Below are 13,959 nucleotides of genomic sequence, written 5' to 3'. Positions count from 1 at the left end.
AGAACTTAAAAGCGCAATTGCTAATGTAGGCAGCAGTTACAGCACATTTTTCATAAACTGATCAACACAAGGCCAGAATGCCAGGTTTTTCACCTGCTGCTCTCTCTTACTATTAGGCACAACTCATCTCTAGTTATTTTTTTCCTGTGAAGTTGTATAATATAGAGAAAAATACACAGAAGTGGGAAAAAAAAACAACACCCTGGATCTTTGCCTTTATCCAGGCGCAGGAGCTGTATTGCATGATCTCTCTCCTCTGCTGCCAAAAAGAGGCGCTGCCACATCTTGACATCATGTGTTCCTAACAAACATATCTAAATCTTCCTTCCTACGCTGTTCTTCAGAGCCAGCGGCGTTTTCATGCCACGGTCACTGCTGGACCCCAGGATCTGGGGAGGGTCACGGTTCTCTGCCCCACTGCCGGCCTGCCCCTCTCTGCGCAGAGCACGAGGCAGCTTCGACGGAAGGAAGGCCACGTGTAAAAGTGCCGGGGCTCCTGAGGGCTACGTTATCAGCCATTGAAACTGAAAGCAACAGCTGCCACAATGCAGGGCTCCTGAGACAGGAGTGCTTTGTTAGAGAGCCTTTTTCTGGTGTTATTTCCTACCCACACATGGCTAATCTGTACAGGAAGCGTGACGCTGCTCACCTCAGGGCTCTGCAGGGTCAGTGTGGCTCTTGGCCGGAGTAAACAAGGTGGGATGGTCTCCCCGTGGGCCTGGCTGTTCGTTCATAAAACAGCAGCACCTGTGGCTACCTGGTTGCGATCAGATGGCCTTCCTGGGTGCTTGATGGGCATAGGCTGAGGGGCAGCCCCTGAGGTGTTGAGGCAGCAGGATGTCAAGTGCCCTAAGCCACGAACAAGAGCTGAGCTCCTGTCTGGGGGTCCAAGGGTCACTTCCCATACACCCACTTCTTATTTGGCACCAAGGGAGGGACTTGCACACAGCAGAAATAATCACGGCCTTCTGCCACCAGAGATCCCTCCCAGCTAACTCAGCTTTCTCTCATTTTGAAAAAAAGAGACCAAAAAAAAGACAGGAACAACTGCAGAGTTTGAAACATCCCCAGAGAAGCACCCACCTGCCTACCAAGGTGCCTGAATGAAGGAGAGGGCCGTGCCACTGCACTGGGGACAAAACTTTCCCCAAGGCCCGGCATCCCCTTCCTGGTGCCCCAGGAGGTCTGCTTTAAAACAGCCGCCTTACAAACACCAGAGTTTATCCTTTGTTTTGAAGATGGGTGGGCGGGCAGGAAATCCCCGGCCGGGATTTCCCACATCCTGCGTGTTCTCTGCCTGCTAAATATAAGGCACACGTCTTATGATTCGCCTCACATACTTGATCATGGCAGTGCCGTGAAGCGGCTGCAGTTCCTCTGGGCTTTAAACTCCTGGCATTTACTGGATGCAACACCCAGCACTCGAGCTGAACATCTGTTCTCTCTCAAACAGGAGATACCCGGATGAGACAGCCTTTCTTGACACACGCTGGTGAGGTTTCACCTCTGAATCCTTCCAGGATGTTGATGAGACCGCTCTGGAGCTGCGTGGAGCTCCCCGACCTTCCTGAGCTGCCACAGGGCGGGTGAACCAAGGGCATGCAGTGGTGGAGGCCTAAAGCAAAATGGGACATCAGCAGCAAGGTGCTTGGTGTCACTCTTCCTGTTTTGCTGAACACAACTGTACCAGGGCTCACGCCAGGACTGTAAACTAAGGAAGGGAACTACAGCTATAGAAAGTAAATCCTAGTTCCTGCAATTGAATTTTGATTACTTTCACCCCTTTTTAGTTATTTGTTGCAATTTCTTTTCATAGAAGCAGCAATGTAAAATTGGAGAAAGGAGGACCATGTGCTGGGGCTTTGTGAAGATCCATCTGTATTCCAGGTAATTCAGCAGGGCTCAAACTGTTCTGCCAATAGAAAAGCCAACATCAAGTCCTGTAACGCCTGTATTTTTTTTAATCTCATCTCAAGATCACCTTCCCTTAAGCTCCTGGCTTCCTCTTCTATCATCAACTGTGGGAATGAACGCAAGGGAAACAAATGGTAACTCCAGCAACAAAAAGAAAAAATAATTAATGACTTTATTTTTTTTTTAGTTCAGTTGGCCATCTGAGGTGCTAAAATCTCAACACCAATGAAGCAAGTGTGCATAAAAACAAATGATGAAACACAACCAAACAGGAGAAAACAGGCTGGAACAGAGAGGGATTTTTTTGTTGTTGGTTTTTCGTTTTTTTTTTTTTTTTTTTTTTTTTTTTTACAGGTAGGGTATACGCTTTTCTGTTAACACTCCATAAATGCCAACCATAAAAGCCTTGACCAATCTGAATATCAGAGTTTACTTTCATTCAAAAGGGAAGATGCCAAAGCAGATCCCTTCACCTGGAATAGACTTTACACACACACACACGCATGCACGCACAGATACAGAGAGTATTTAAATTACTGCAATGCCATCACAACTTGGCATCCTCCCCTTCACATCTACTGTCAGTGACATCCTCGTCTGCCCACTACCCTGCCTACAGCAGTACTCTGGAGCAATTCAAAAGTGGAGGCTTTTGGAAAGCTTCTAATCTCGGCTATTTTGCAATAGTCAAGAGCAAGCAATCTCTCTCTGTCAACTATATACAGGCTGGTTTTTTAGTACGCTTAAAGAGTTCTCTTTATTGCAGACAGTGATGATTTAGACTCCCATACAGCCATACAGTGGCTTTTCATTTTGTACACAGATTTTATAACGCAACACCTTTCTCATCCACTGGTGCTTGGTGTAAACATTTAATTGAAAACTCATTTTGAAAGAATGTTAACCAAACAAGGTGTAGCTGTGAACATTTTAGGAACAGCTGCTAAAAAAATGGAACTGCTGGCTGCTCTAGATCATGCAGTCTAGAACACTTCTAATACTTCATAATGTTCAAGATTAGGATGTATAAAAATATTAAAAACCACCAGAGTGCACACAAACGTGGTGACTAGGTCTATGCAAGCACTGTGTTGTTCTAACAGAGGCCTAGGCTTTGCACAAAACTCAGACCGCAGGGGTAACCCAAGGGCCCACTGGTATCTGTACATACAAACAAATATTTACATAAAATGCAGAGACAGATAGAGAGTAAGACGGACTTGTAAAACTTGCAGTTTGCTCTAAAATATGTTCAGCAATGTGGTTCATAACATGCCCTAGCGAGACCATGGGGTTTTGGTTAACTGAAAGTTGGAGCTGAAAGATACTTGTCATCTCCCCATGCATAGTTCTCTGAAGCTCAGGATTTTACAGCCATTTGTGAGTTTTAATGAAAAGATGATAAAAGGAACAGAACGGTTAAAAATAAAAACGTACTGTGAAAACAGCAGATTGGTTGTTTTGGCAGTCCTCACTCCCCCATCCTCATTTGCCTCCCGGGTGTTTCCAGGAGGCATCCCCTCCCTTTATCCCTTTCCTTCCCCTTAGGGGACTGAAGTGCTTGCCCCCTCCTCGGCGTGCCCATTTAAAACCAAACCCAGGTTAGGTCCCGAGCTCAGCTCTGGAGGAAGCGCCCAGCCCCTGGTATGGCCCGGGACCCCTGCTCGAAGCCGAGGGCCTCTCCTCTACCCTCAGACACAACACGGAGGCACGTCACTGCGTGCACGCGGCTGAGACATGTGCTGCTGCCCGCAGGGACAGCACGAGGAGCTCGAACATCTGACTTGGATTCTGATACAAATAAGGAATCTTGTGGTCACAAGAGCCTTCCTCAGCTTTACAAATATAAAATTTGAATTAAAAATATTCAGATAGTAAAAAACCCAGTATCTGATATGCAAGTTATATTCTTAAAGTGCAACTGAACAGCAAATACAAGTTGTGCCTTTTACAACCATTTGATATAAAAAGGCCTTTTAAGATTCCCTTTCATGTATTTTCAATTAATTTGTGTGTGCACCGTTAGGCTTTCATTTTTATTCTCAGTGCTGGAGGACTTTAGCATGACCTAAAGAGTTCAGTTTTAGAAAAGGTGGTCTCCCCCTGCAGGAGGGCGTTACGCCCTCAAGTGATACCACTCTTAGGCACTGCAAAAATCTAGTCAGTGTCCTCCAGCATGAAAGGGAAAAGCAGTAATCTGGTATTTCTTCTTTAGGATTTCTTTCTGTTCTACAGCTCACATTCAGTGATCTTTTGTTAAAAGTTAGATGTGGTCCTTACACATCGTGCACTATAAAATGGACTGAGGCCACTTCTCTGTGCAAGACAGTTTGTTGTAAACTACCTCGTTTCCCTCTCTTCCCTCTCCAGTTTCCACTGGCCCCCCAAAAGCAGACTGTAAACTCCCGTTACCAACGTGGCTTCTGCTGCTGGCCCCTGCACTGACGGAGGGGGACACCTGTTTGCTGGCCGTCCCGCAGGCAGGCCAGCACTCCTGAAGAGGTTTGTCCCGCGGTGCCGGTAGAGCAGGCACCGCATCCTAGCACGCCTCGTTAACCTTAGCAGTGCAGCTGCCTGTCTGCTTTGTTTCACGAGCATTTGGGTTTCATTTGCAATGCCTTAGCAGAAAACAGTAGAGGGGGCAAAGGGGAAACTCTTGAGGTGATAAAATACATTTCCACAGCTAACGGCCAGCCCTGCTCAGAGACCCTGGAGGCAGTCCAACCCATTCTTGCTCAGCCTGAGATATGCTCATGAGTCAGAGGTGAATTCCGGTTGTAGACGCTGGCTTACAGAAGACCTCTCTGAAGAAAGTAGAGAGTCAACAGCAAGAAACCTTGATAATTTCTATCCTGGGACAAAAGATTAAAGGATGTTCAGCCCTGCTGGGGTATCTTGCACCAACAGCGTATATCGAAGCTGAAAGAGCCAGCATGCTGTGTGAATGTGCTTGGGAATGGGACATGGGACACTTCCGCAAAGACACTGGTGAGCAGGCTTAGTACTTTTTTTTTTTTTTTTTAAGAAAATAGAATAGGCAACAACTTAAGGGAAAACAAACCAAAGAAAAAAAAAAAACAAAAAAAACAACAACCTCAAAACACAAAGAACCTCTTAACGCATCACGTTAAGGATGGGACACAGACCCAACACACAGTGCTATTTCAGCTCTGTGCAACAAGTTAAGGATTAGTGTGCTCTGAGAAGCTGTAAAACAGTGGATGGTACTGAACTGCTCAGTGCATGTCCTGCTCGTTACTTAATGTACGGTTACAATGAGTACCCTCATGGCTTAAAAGCAGCAGCTTCACTAGCTGAGCCAAGAGGAGCTTCTTCCAACAGCTGCAGCAGGAAATGTGCTATTTTTGTTTTCATGGAAGTCCCTCTAGCTGTATCTCAAGAGTGTGAGGGTCCCATCTTTCAGCGAGAAAGAGATCTATGGGATAGTTCTACCTCATGTTTTTGGCTTTCTCGTTATAAAAATTTAAATAAATTATAGGTTTATTAGTCCAACAGAGGGATTCTGGGATGCAGATGAAAAGTATGCTAGGAGCACAAAATAGATTCTTACAACTCCATGAGTGCGCAGGATTTTGTCACAAAGGAAATCTGCTAGGGCAGGATACATCCATGGGGTCCACAAAGGCTGCCCTTGCCGTGAAGCCGGGAACAATCCACAGTAGTGTCTTCCTCTAACAGAGTTAAAACACTCCCTCCACACTCAAATATGTGTAACATTAAAATTATTAATAAGAACACTAATAAATAGCCACAGGTAACAACGTCCAGTAATTTAGAAGTGGAAGTTGTAGGATGCAGCAGGCACACACACCCATCACTCGTCCATTTTTTTTTCCTAAAAGATACAAAAATGAATCTTCTTTCAAGTATTAAAAAAATAAGTTAATCGACATAAAAGGGTCAAAGTGACTGAGGGCCCAGGCAGGACTTAAGCTTCGTTTCCAATGTGCAAAAACAAAATACAGAGGAAAAAAATAAAAACACTGAAAAGTCTTAATGGTGGTTTCAGTCACTTAAGGGCTTCTCCCTTTTAGGGGCCTAACAGCCAGGGAATGCTGCTTGGTAACACCCCTGCCCCAGCACACAGTTACCACTGTCCCACAGTCCGTATTTTCCAGTGTCAAAACAGTCGCAACAAAAACAGAACAAAGAAGCCCAACAGCCTCTGAGCCGTGGCCACGAAGACTAAGGCCAGCAGTAGCTGTCTCTCCAGTGTGTAGCAAAGCAGAAGGGCATCTTCCCTCTCTTCTTCTCCCCTTTCTTCCCCAACAATAAAGATTTAGGAGACTATGATAGGGAGCGAGTCCTCTGATGCCCAAATCTCTTTAAAAACCAGGAGACAGAGTTCCATCACAAATGCTAGTAGTGTCTTTTCTGTCTCCAATTTCTTCATATCCATGCATCGTGGCCAACTGCAGGTTTCTTTGGTGGGGAGGAAGACTAAAGCAAAGACGGTACTGCCCTGGGCTTCTGGAGCTCTTCTGGATAGTTGACTCCACCATACAGGCTGCTACAGGCTGCTGTGGTTTTCCAGAGAGGGTTGCCACTTCCCTCCCTTTTATTAGAATTGGTGTAGTAAAAATGGGAAAGGAATAGACTGCCATAAATCCAGATTAGTTAAGGGTACTTCTTCCCTTAACCTCCTTCCCCACACATGGATTATTCCTCTCCCTCCTACCACACAAAAAAAAAAATGAGGCCCATCATACAGGACCCTCGAGGAGACTCCACAAACTCAACTCATTATCTTCAACTTGGCTTGCAGACATGTAAAACTTAAGCTTCTGGAACCAACACACTTATCAAAAGGCTTCTGAGTGCTTCAAACCGAATCACTGCATGCTGGCAGACTCTTTGGAGATTTCCCCTTCAGCATCTTCCTATCCACGTAATTCTGGCGAACTCAGGGTAGGCCAACCGGACAACGCAGACCAGCAGAGGTAAATGTGTCAAGCTCAGGACCAGTTCAAGCTAAAACCTTTGGAGAGCATGACTGCCTCCAGGTCCTTGTCTTCCTCTTTTTCTCGAAGCCGTTGTTCCTCGAGGAGAGCCACGAGAGAATCTCTCTGCTCCACTACTTCTAGCATCTCATTCAGGATCCTCTTCTCCTCTGATAGCTCCTCGTCTGTCTTCAGATGATCTACAGAGACATCAGAAACTGTCAGCACACATGAGACTAGCAGTATGTACATACAAAAACTATGAAATGTTCTTTACTGCTCTCACCTTCCACTGCCATCCTCTCCCGGAGCTCCTGCTGTAATCGACTCTGCCTGTCTTCCAGTTCCAGCTCCCGAGCACTGGAAGGGAAACACAACAGGAGTCCAAATAAAACTACTCAGAGTATCAAAATACTCTGTACAATTGCTCCATATCTGTTCTCAGTTTCTGCCCCCCTCTAGATATGTCATGCATTTTATCAATCTGTTCTGGAGCAATTTTAAAGATGCCTACCATATAGAACTGTATATTTTACAGATGCAAATGTACTTTCAGTATCTCAGGTTCTTTGCCTTCAGCTAGGAAGTGCAATACACAAAGCTGAGCAATTTGATGTTGATTAAATTTAAAACAGTGTGAAGGAACAAACAAAGCTGCCATCACCATAAAATCATACTTTACCTCTATGTATCTCCTCCCACTTCCCACTCTAAAGACAAAAGTTATTTACCAACTGAGGACAAGCCAGGACATTGCCTTTTCAGACTCAAATGCAGACAGCACCTTGGGGCTTTTCTGACACAGGCACTGAAACAGACACTGAGTTTCCACACTACCCAGGTCAGCTGACATACTCGGAAACTAATTTCAGTGAATTTGCACCATGGAGACTGAGAAAACTCCCTGTTTTGTTAACAGGGAAAATACTTTTCATCTGAGCCCAAATGGGAAGCACCAGAGTCCCTCTACAGGCAGAGAAGAGGCCCACGTGGCAAAGGAGATGGAATTAAACAGTTTTGGCTACACTCAGAAGTGAACTCTACCAAAACCAGGAAGAATCATGGATTATTTCTGTGTAACTCAAGACACTTGTGTGAACAACTTATGTTTTATGCCAGAACATCTTGGGAAAGGCTCAGAGCTGAACAACCATACTTCTGCATGTACATAAATAGCTGGAACTTACATTCCTTACTATTCCTTCTAGCACTCTTCTAAAACAGAGCCTGATTCATATCTCAGCCAAGAATCAACCTGAGAGACTGCTGACCTTCAGGCATTACAGGGAAGACAGCAGTGACAGATCTGCTACTACTATCTCTAAAATAATCCCTCTTTTGAAGCTTAGCACGTTCACTCACAATATCATCAGTTCGGACTCGTAGCGAACCAAGGCGTTCTTCTCCTGCACCAGCTTGAACCACTCCTGCATCAGCTTGGGATCATCCTTCTTTCCCATGCCTGCAAAAAAATAAACTCGTTAAATTTCCAGGAAACGCTGTGTAATCCTTACAAGTCCAAATGGCAAAAACAGCAATGGGGCAAAATGTGCAAAGAAAGCCGAGCAAGATGCTGCCAGAGCACTCCCAAGCCGGGTCCATTCAGTTTGCCTAGAGCAGACGGAAGAGTGGAAGTCACCTCCAAAAGGATTCTCTTGTCTTTGGAGCCTGATTTTTGTTTGCTTTCTGATTTTCTTGTGATTGCTTGTTTCTTTCTCACGCTTACTGTGGAAAGCCCAGACTTCTGTTAAATATTTCACTTTTCCTTTCATTAAAAGCAAAGTCTTAAAGTTCCTCATGCCAGTTCCTGAAGTGTATTTTCATCAGAAATTGACTCAATTGCCACTCCATGTGTTTTACCCTGATTTGCTTCAATTGCACATCCTCAATCTTTATTTTACTGGCAAAAAGTAACATCTCATCTTTTCTTATTTCAATAGCTAAATAAATCTTTTTTTTTTTTTTTTTTTTTTTGACTTCTCCTACTAGCCACATGCATCTAGCCACCTTGAAGATTCCCTCTGCACAGCGAACACAGAAACTACTTCTACCATATTGCACATCAGCACTGGAAAGTTAAAGAGAACCACCAGACACCTTTGCTAATGTAGAAGCAAAAGCAAAAAAATTGTGGGCTAATACAGAACTCTCAGTTGCTATTTCATTTATTGCCAAACCAACTCCTAGGCTTACTCGGTAGGCCACTGATCATTCTCCTATCTGTCAGGAGTTATGTAGAATAAACTGCAGGGTGCTGATCCCAAAGCCTCCTGTTGAAATTTATCAAACCCAAGGGCTTACCAGGGAAGTTCCTCCTAGCAATCTCCTGGTTTTGGGCCACTGAATCCACACTGAACTATCTGCAGGTGAGTGCCATGACTTTTATACCAACAAGGACACTAGCAATGCGCCTACCTGCACAGAAATGGAGGCAGGAGCAGGGCCTCAAATCACGCTCTACAGCATTTTCTGGGTGCTGCATCCCACCAGCTTGCGTGTGACCTAGGCATCCTGAAGTAACTAACACCCCTGTCTAAGCTTGTTATTTTGGAGTCATGCTATCAAGAGCAAAAACCTCTTAAATAGCCATTTTGATGCCAAAACAATCATGCAGCGAGCTTAGCACACCAACTCTGGGAAGCACTACTCAATTATAACATCAATGGCTAGTTAATTCACATCTGTGGCCTGCCTTCACCCTTATGAGCTCACCAGAGAAGTGCTGCACTGGAGCTAAACAAAGGTGGCCCTACCATTCCTGTACACTGCAGCTTCGTCCGAGAACACCTGCCCTCCAAAAATTGTAAGAGCAGACCCTTGGGAAATCCCAGACCCAGCTGTACCACCCCAAGAGCCTGGGGCTCCCTGGGCTCTATACGAGTGTGTTGCTCAGTTCCAAGCATGCCTTTCTGAGCGTCTCTGCACAGTATGCCCGTATGGCGACGGGAGAGGGAGACCGTACATGCAGATGTCCAGTGCCGTGGCGCCATGAGAGCACTGGGAAGTCTCCCCATCCCTTCCAATGCCAGGATGTATAGAAAACAAATGCCTCTAAGGAAAAGCCAAAAAAAAAAACCACAAGACTACGGACCTATGAAATATATAAATATTTTCAAACAGCCAATGAGCAGAGGAGTAATGGAAGGACTGGAGAGGGAGCACTGACAACTGATGTGAGGGAGCACCATGGGAAGCAGAGTAAGTGGTTAGCAAAATTACACCATGAACACACATAAACAGCCCCCTTCCCCCATGCCTTGGCAATGGAAACTCGATGGCAAACTCCATTTGGGACAGTTAAAGAACGCACTCAGCAAGACAGATGAGGGAAAACTGGTCTAGCTTAAGGTCTGTTGGCTTTTAAAGCTCAAGGATGTTTTGCAAACCAGTCCTTATAAAGACACAGTATTCCTTTAATCCATATATACTAATTAAAAGGTCACGTAAGGAAGGAGATTTTCTTCCCTTACCCCACCCCTTTCCAAGCATCTTTCAGGAGAAAAGGGGAAACCGAAGCCACCAAACAAAACCAGAAACTTTTGAGTGTGACGTTGCTGCTCCCACAGCTGCTGCCAACGTCCCTCCCAGTCACTGCACCCTCCCTAGCACAGCTGGGACCAGCCAAAGGGATACTGTACCTTTAGTAACTCGCCACAGGCCCACAAAAGCTGTTTATCAGGTTGCTATCGAGAAGGCTGGTTTGGGGAAACAGCAAGAAAAGGGTGGGGACGGGGCTGGGACCTTGTGGTCACTCGCCGACTACTTCTGCTACAAAAACCCAGCTGTGGTCAAGGAGAACGGGGAGCGTGTGAGGTTACGTTACCTTCATGGGCACAGCAAGGGCAGAAGGAGAGAGGTCTACGACGTGGTGTCCCGGCATTGGGCTCAACTTCAATAGGACCAAACGAGGAAGAGGAAGAGGCAGGAGAGGAAGAGGAAGTTGGAAGTGGAACGGAAGAGGAGGAAAGGGGTGAAATAAAAGACAAGCAAAGGACAAAAAGCGTAAGAGTGAGAAAGAAAGGAAACACAAGAAGAAAAGAAAAGAAAAAATACAAGAAATGGAGAAGCAGAAACAAGGGATACAGTCTACAGATGAATAATGTCCCTAGTAAGCACAGATAACAGATAAGAGGTAGGCTGAGGTACTGGTGAACTCTTCCTCCTTCAGGCAGGAGGTTATTGTTGACTTCTTCCTAACATACATTTTCAATCATACCGTTTTTAACCAAAAATTTTGTGAACAAGATGTCAGGATGAGCAGAGATGAACAGTTAACTCCTGCTGATAAATGGCAAATTTCAAGCAGGGTTACAAAAAGTCTCGCCTGCATGCATAAGACACCAGCTGTAAGCAGCCACTCTACCATAAATCTTTCTCAGGACCATGCTCTTACCACCATGGCAGCATCCACTGATGGTAAAAGTGTCCTTTTTAATGGAAAATAATTCCTTCAGACAGGGAATGTTGCAGGGAGAATCTGATTAACGTGCAACCTGTCTGCTAGGATCTGCTGTGTCAGGCATGGTGAGTACACATGTCTCAGTTGGACTGCAGTGCTCACAAGGGGAATCAACTTTACATGGGTAAAAAAAATATTCACATCAGCATCTGTGGGGGGAACAATTAACTGAGGACTTTGTGTGGTTAAAACAGTAAATTTAAAGCTGTCCTTTGACATTCTCATTTCAAAAGCTTACAAATTCTGTTAGTATCAGTGACTTACTGAGTCTTTTTCATCATCTCTGTCACCCAGCGAAGGATAAATATTTCTCATCTCTACAGTGGTTCAGCTGTTTTAATACTGAGAATTTGCTTTTCAGCTGTACTTCATGTTGCAGAAAGAAATGGTAAAAAATAACCGATATCACTAATAGTTACAGGAGAACATATGCACCAAGAAGCCGAAGAGTCTGAAATGTCAAAGCTATCAGAATGAAGCACTGCTCTCAATGCACAACCGCATTTGAATAGGGTTTGCATTGAAGAGAAGGCATTTGTGTGTTGGGAAAAGGCACGAACTCCACAACAATATTACGGCAAGAATAACTCATAATTTGGAGAAGTCAGCAGAGCTTGACATATATATGGTTTGGAAACATCTTTACAAAACTCCAGACTACCGGCAAACTGGGAAGGCTTTAGAAGGGACCATCACAGAACCAGACCAGCACACGGAGGACACACTGGAGTGAGAGGGAGAGCACGTCGGCTTCAAAGCCTGTGACCGAGCAGCGTGGCTTTCTCAGGCAGGCAGAAGCCTCTGTACTGGGGGCAGGAAGGGGCAACATCAGGAGGGGTTCCACAGGCGGCATGTGACAGTTACAAATAAAGCATCGTACCAGCGCTAGCTGACAGTACCAGAGCCTTAATTCTAGTTGTTCAGAATTTTCTGACTTCTTCATTTAAAATGAAAATTGCTAAGGCTGTTTTTCCTATGATTGCCATTTCACAGATCTAGGTTACAAAAGCACAAACAAGCCCCAAACCCACCAAACCACACAGGCTACCCACCATGAAGAACAAGCTTCCATACATAGCAGAGCATTTAGTGCACAATACCCATTACATTTTTTATTTCACATCTTAGCTTATTCAACCTCAGTATTTTACCATATAAGCTTTTATACTCTTAATTAATGGTCTATCAGTTCCTTTTTGGGGAGATTAGGAGATGGATTTTTAACTGTATGAAGAATTCACTTCAGTTTTTCAAGGTCTGAGATTTCATTCAGAATTTGGGGGGAGTGAGGGATGTTGCTGACTCAAACGCAGTTACATTTCTAAATTTCAAACTACGGGCTTAGAGACTTGGTGAAGAATTCTCAATTTGCCATATTTGATCTGAAAATAAATACCTGGTATAGGAAAACACCACTCATCTCATTGTGACAAGGCCACAAACTACCACCTTTTGTCATCAACAAGCAAAATGCCACATGCTAGGAAAAGATAACACCTTTGGTCTCTGGTAAAAAGCCACAAGACTTACATAGCAGAAGACTAATACAGACCCCCCACACGCTCACTATAATTGTGTTTTTCTTCATTTGTTCTTAGATATTCTGTTTTTAACAGAAATATAATCCTCCCCACTCTTGTCTAAGGAAATGTGTCCTTGTATCAAGTTACAAAGTCCATATTATCTATAATAATCTTGCTACTGGAAATGTTCATGTGCTCTTCAGTTAAGATACTGAACATAACCTGCACTATTAAAACACTTTCCAGTTAATCCAGGTGTAAATTATAGTTGCATCAGTGAATACAGGTTACAAGATTATTACAATTGCTTTCAAAACAACTTCTGTCCATCCCAGGATGATTAGCAAGCCTTTAAAGTGATCCTTATTTACTGATCCTGATTTACTAAATAATGAGGACAGGGTGAAGTGCAACCTGAAAACTTACCTGTTATAGTTCTCTAAAGCTGCATTATTGTTGAAAACTGCAACAATTATACTCTAAAAGGTGCTATAATCCAAAGTCACAAGTATTATAAAACATATAATGCAGCAAAATTTTATTATTATTTTTTTAATTCTCTAAAGTGGTATTTGTGAAAACTGCCTCCCCAACCTTGCTAACACAAGTATTCATACAGGTGGTACACATACTATACACAGACTGAAATAGGAACTTTCCAATATTAAAGAGAGAAAGATTTTATCAAATTTCCTGAAAGGAAGAAGGATTTTTCAGTCTTTTCAGTAACAAATATTTAAGTGTATTCCAGATCATGTATTTCACTATACCTTCAGATAAGGCTTTCAAAAAAAAAAGTCTCTTAACTGTTTCAGAAAGAGAACCAGAGAAAAGATCACCTATAGCACACTGATACTTTCAGATATTGAGTGCACCATCAGATCATTCACGTTCCTGACAAAGATAATTTTTAAAACATACAACTATACAGCAAGAGTTCTCACTGTGTTTAAACAAACTCCTGGGACAAGGCTGAGCATCTCATTCAGTACTATTAAAAAGCACACTCTAGTTCACCATACGGTGTTAAAAACTGTCTCATTTACCTTGCCCTTCACTTGTTTAATTACAGTACATAAATCCTTACGTGTTTTCTCATTTC

At 43.8% G+C, this 13,959-nt stretch overlaps 1 protein-coding gene across 5 annotated transcripts in view; it reads right to left on the bottom strand.

Annotated features, from left to right (window-relative positions):
• Positions 1-2,085: 2,085 nt before the first annotated feature.
• The window catches only part of MICAL3 (microtubule associated monooxygenase, calponin and LIM domain containing 3), a 117,228-nt gene continuing 105,354 nt past the window's right edge, over positions 2,086-13,959 (bottom strand). For 3 of the 5 annotated variants that reach the window (XM_084294287.1, XM_084294283.1, XM_084294285.1), the window contains 4 exons: positions 10,699-10,764; positions 8,238-8,337; positions 7,162-7,235; positions 2,086-7,075 (listed from right to left, as the gene is read on the bottom strand). In XM_084294287.1, coding sequence (XP_084150413.1) covers positions 6,891-7,075; positions 7,162-7,235; positions 8,238-8,337; positions 10,699-10,764 — 425 coding nt within the window. In that variant the 3' untranslated portion in view covers positions 2,086-6,890. The remainder of the gene's footprint in view (positions 7,076-7,161; positions 7,236-8,237; positions 8,338-10,698; positions 10,765-13,959) is intronic. The other 2 variants (XM_084294284.1, XM_084294286.1) reach the window with 1 other exon arrangement.

The sequence above is a fragment of the Netta rufina genome (assembly GCF_964035555.1).
Source record: "Netta rufina genome assembly, chromosome: 1".
Classification (NCBI taxonomy): Eukaryota; Metazoa; Chordata; class Aves; order Anseriformes; family Anatidae; genus Netta; species Netta rufina.
Note: the sequence above shows the minus strand (reverse complement) of the source record. Positions and strands in the feature narration are given on the sequence as shown.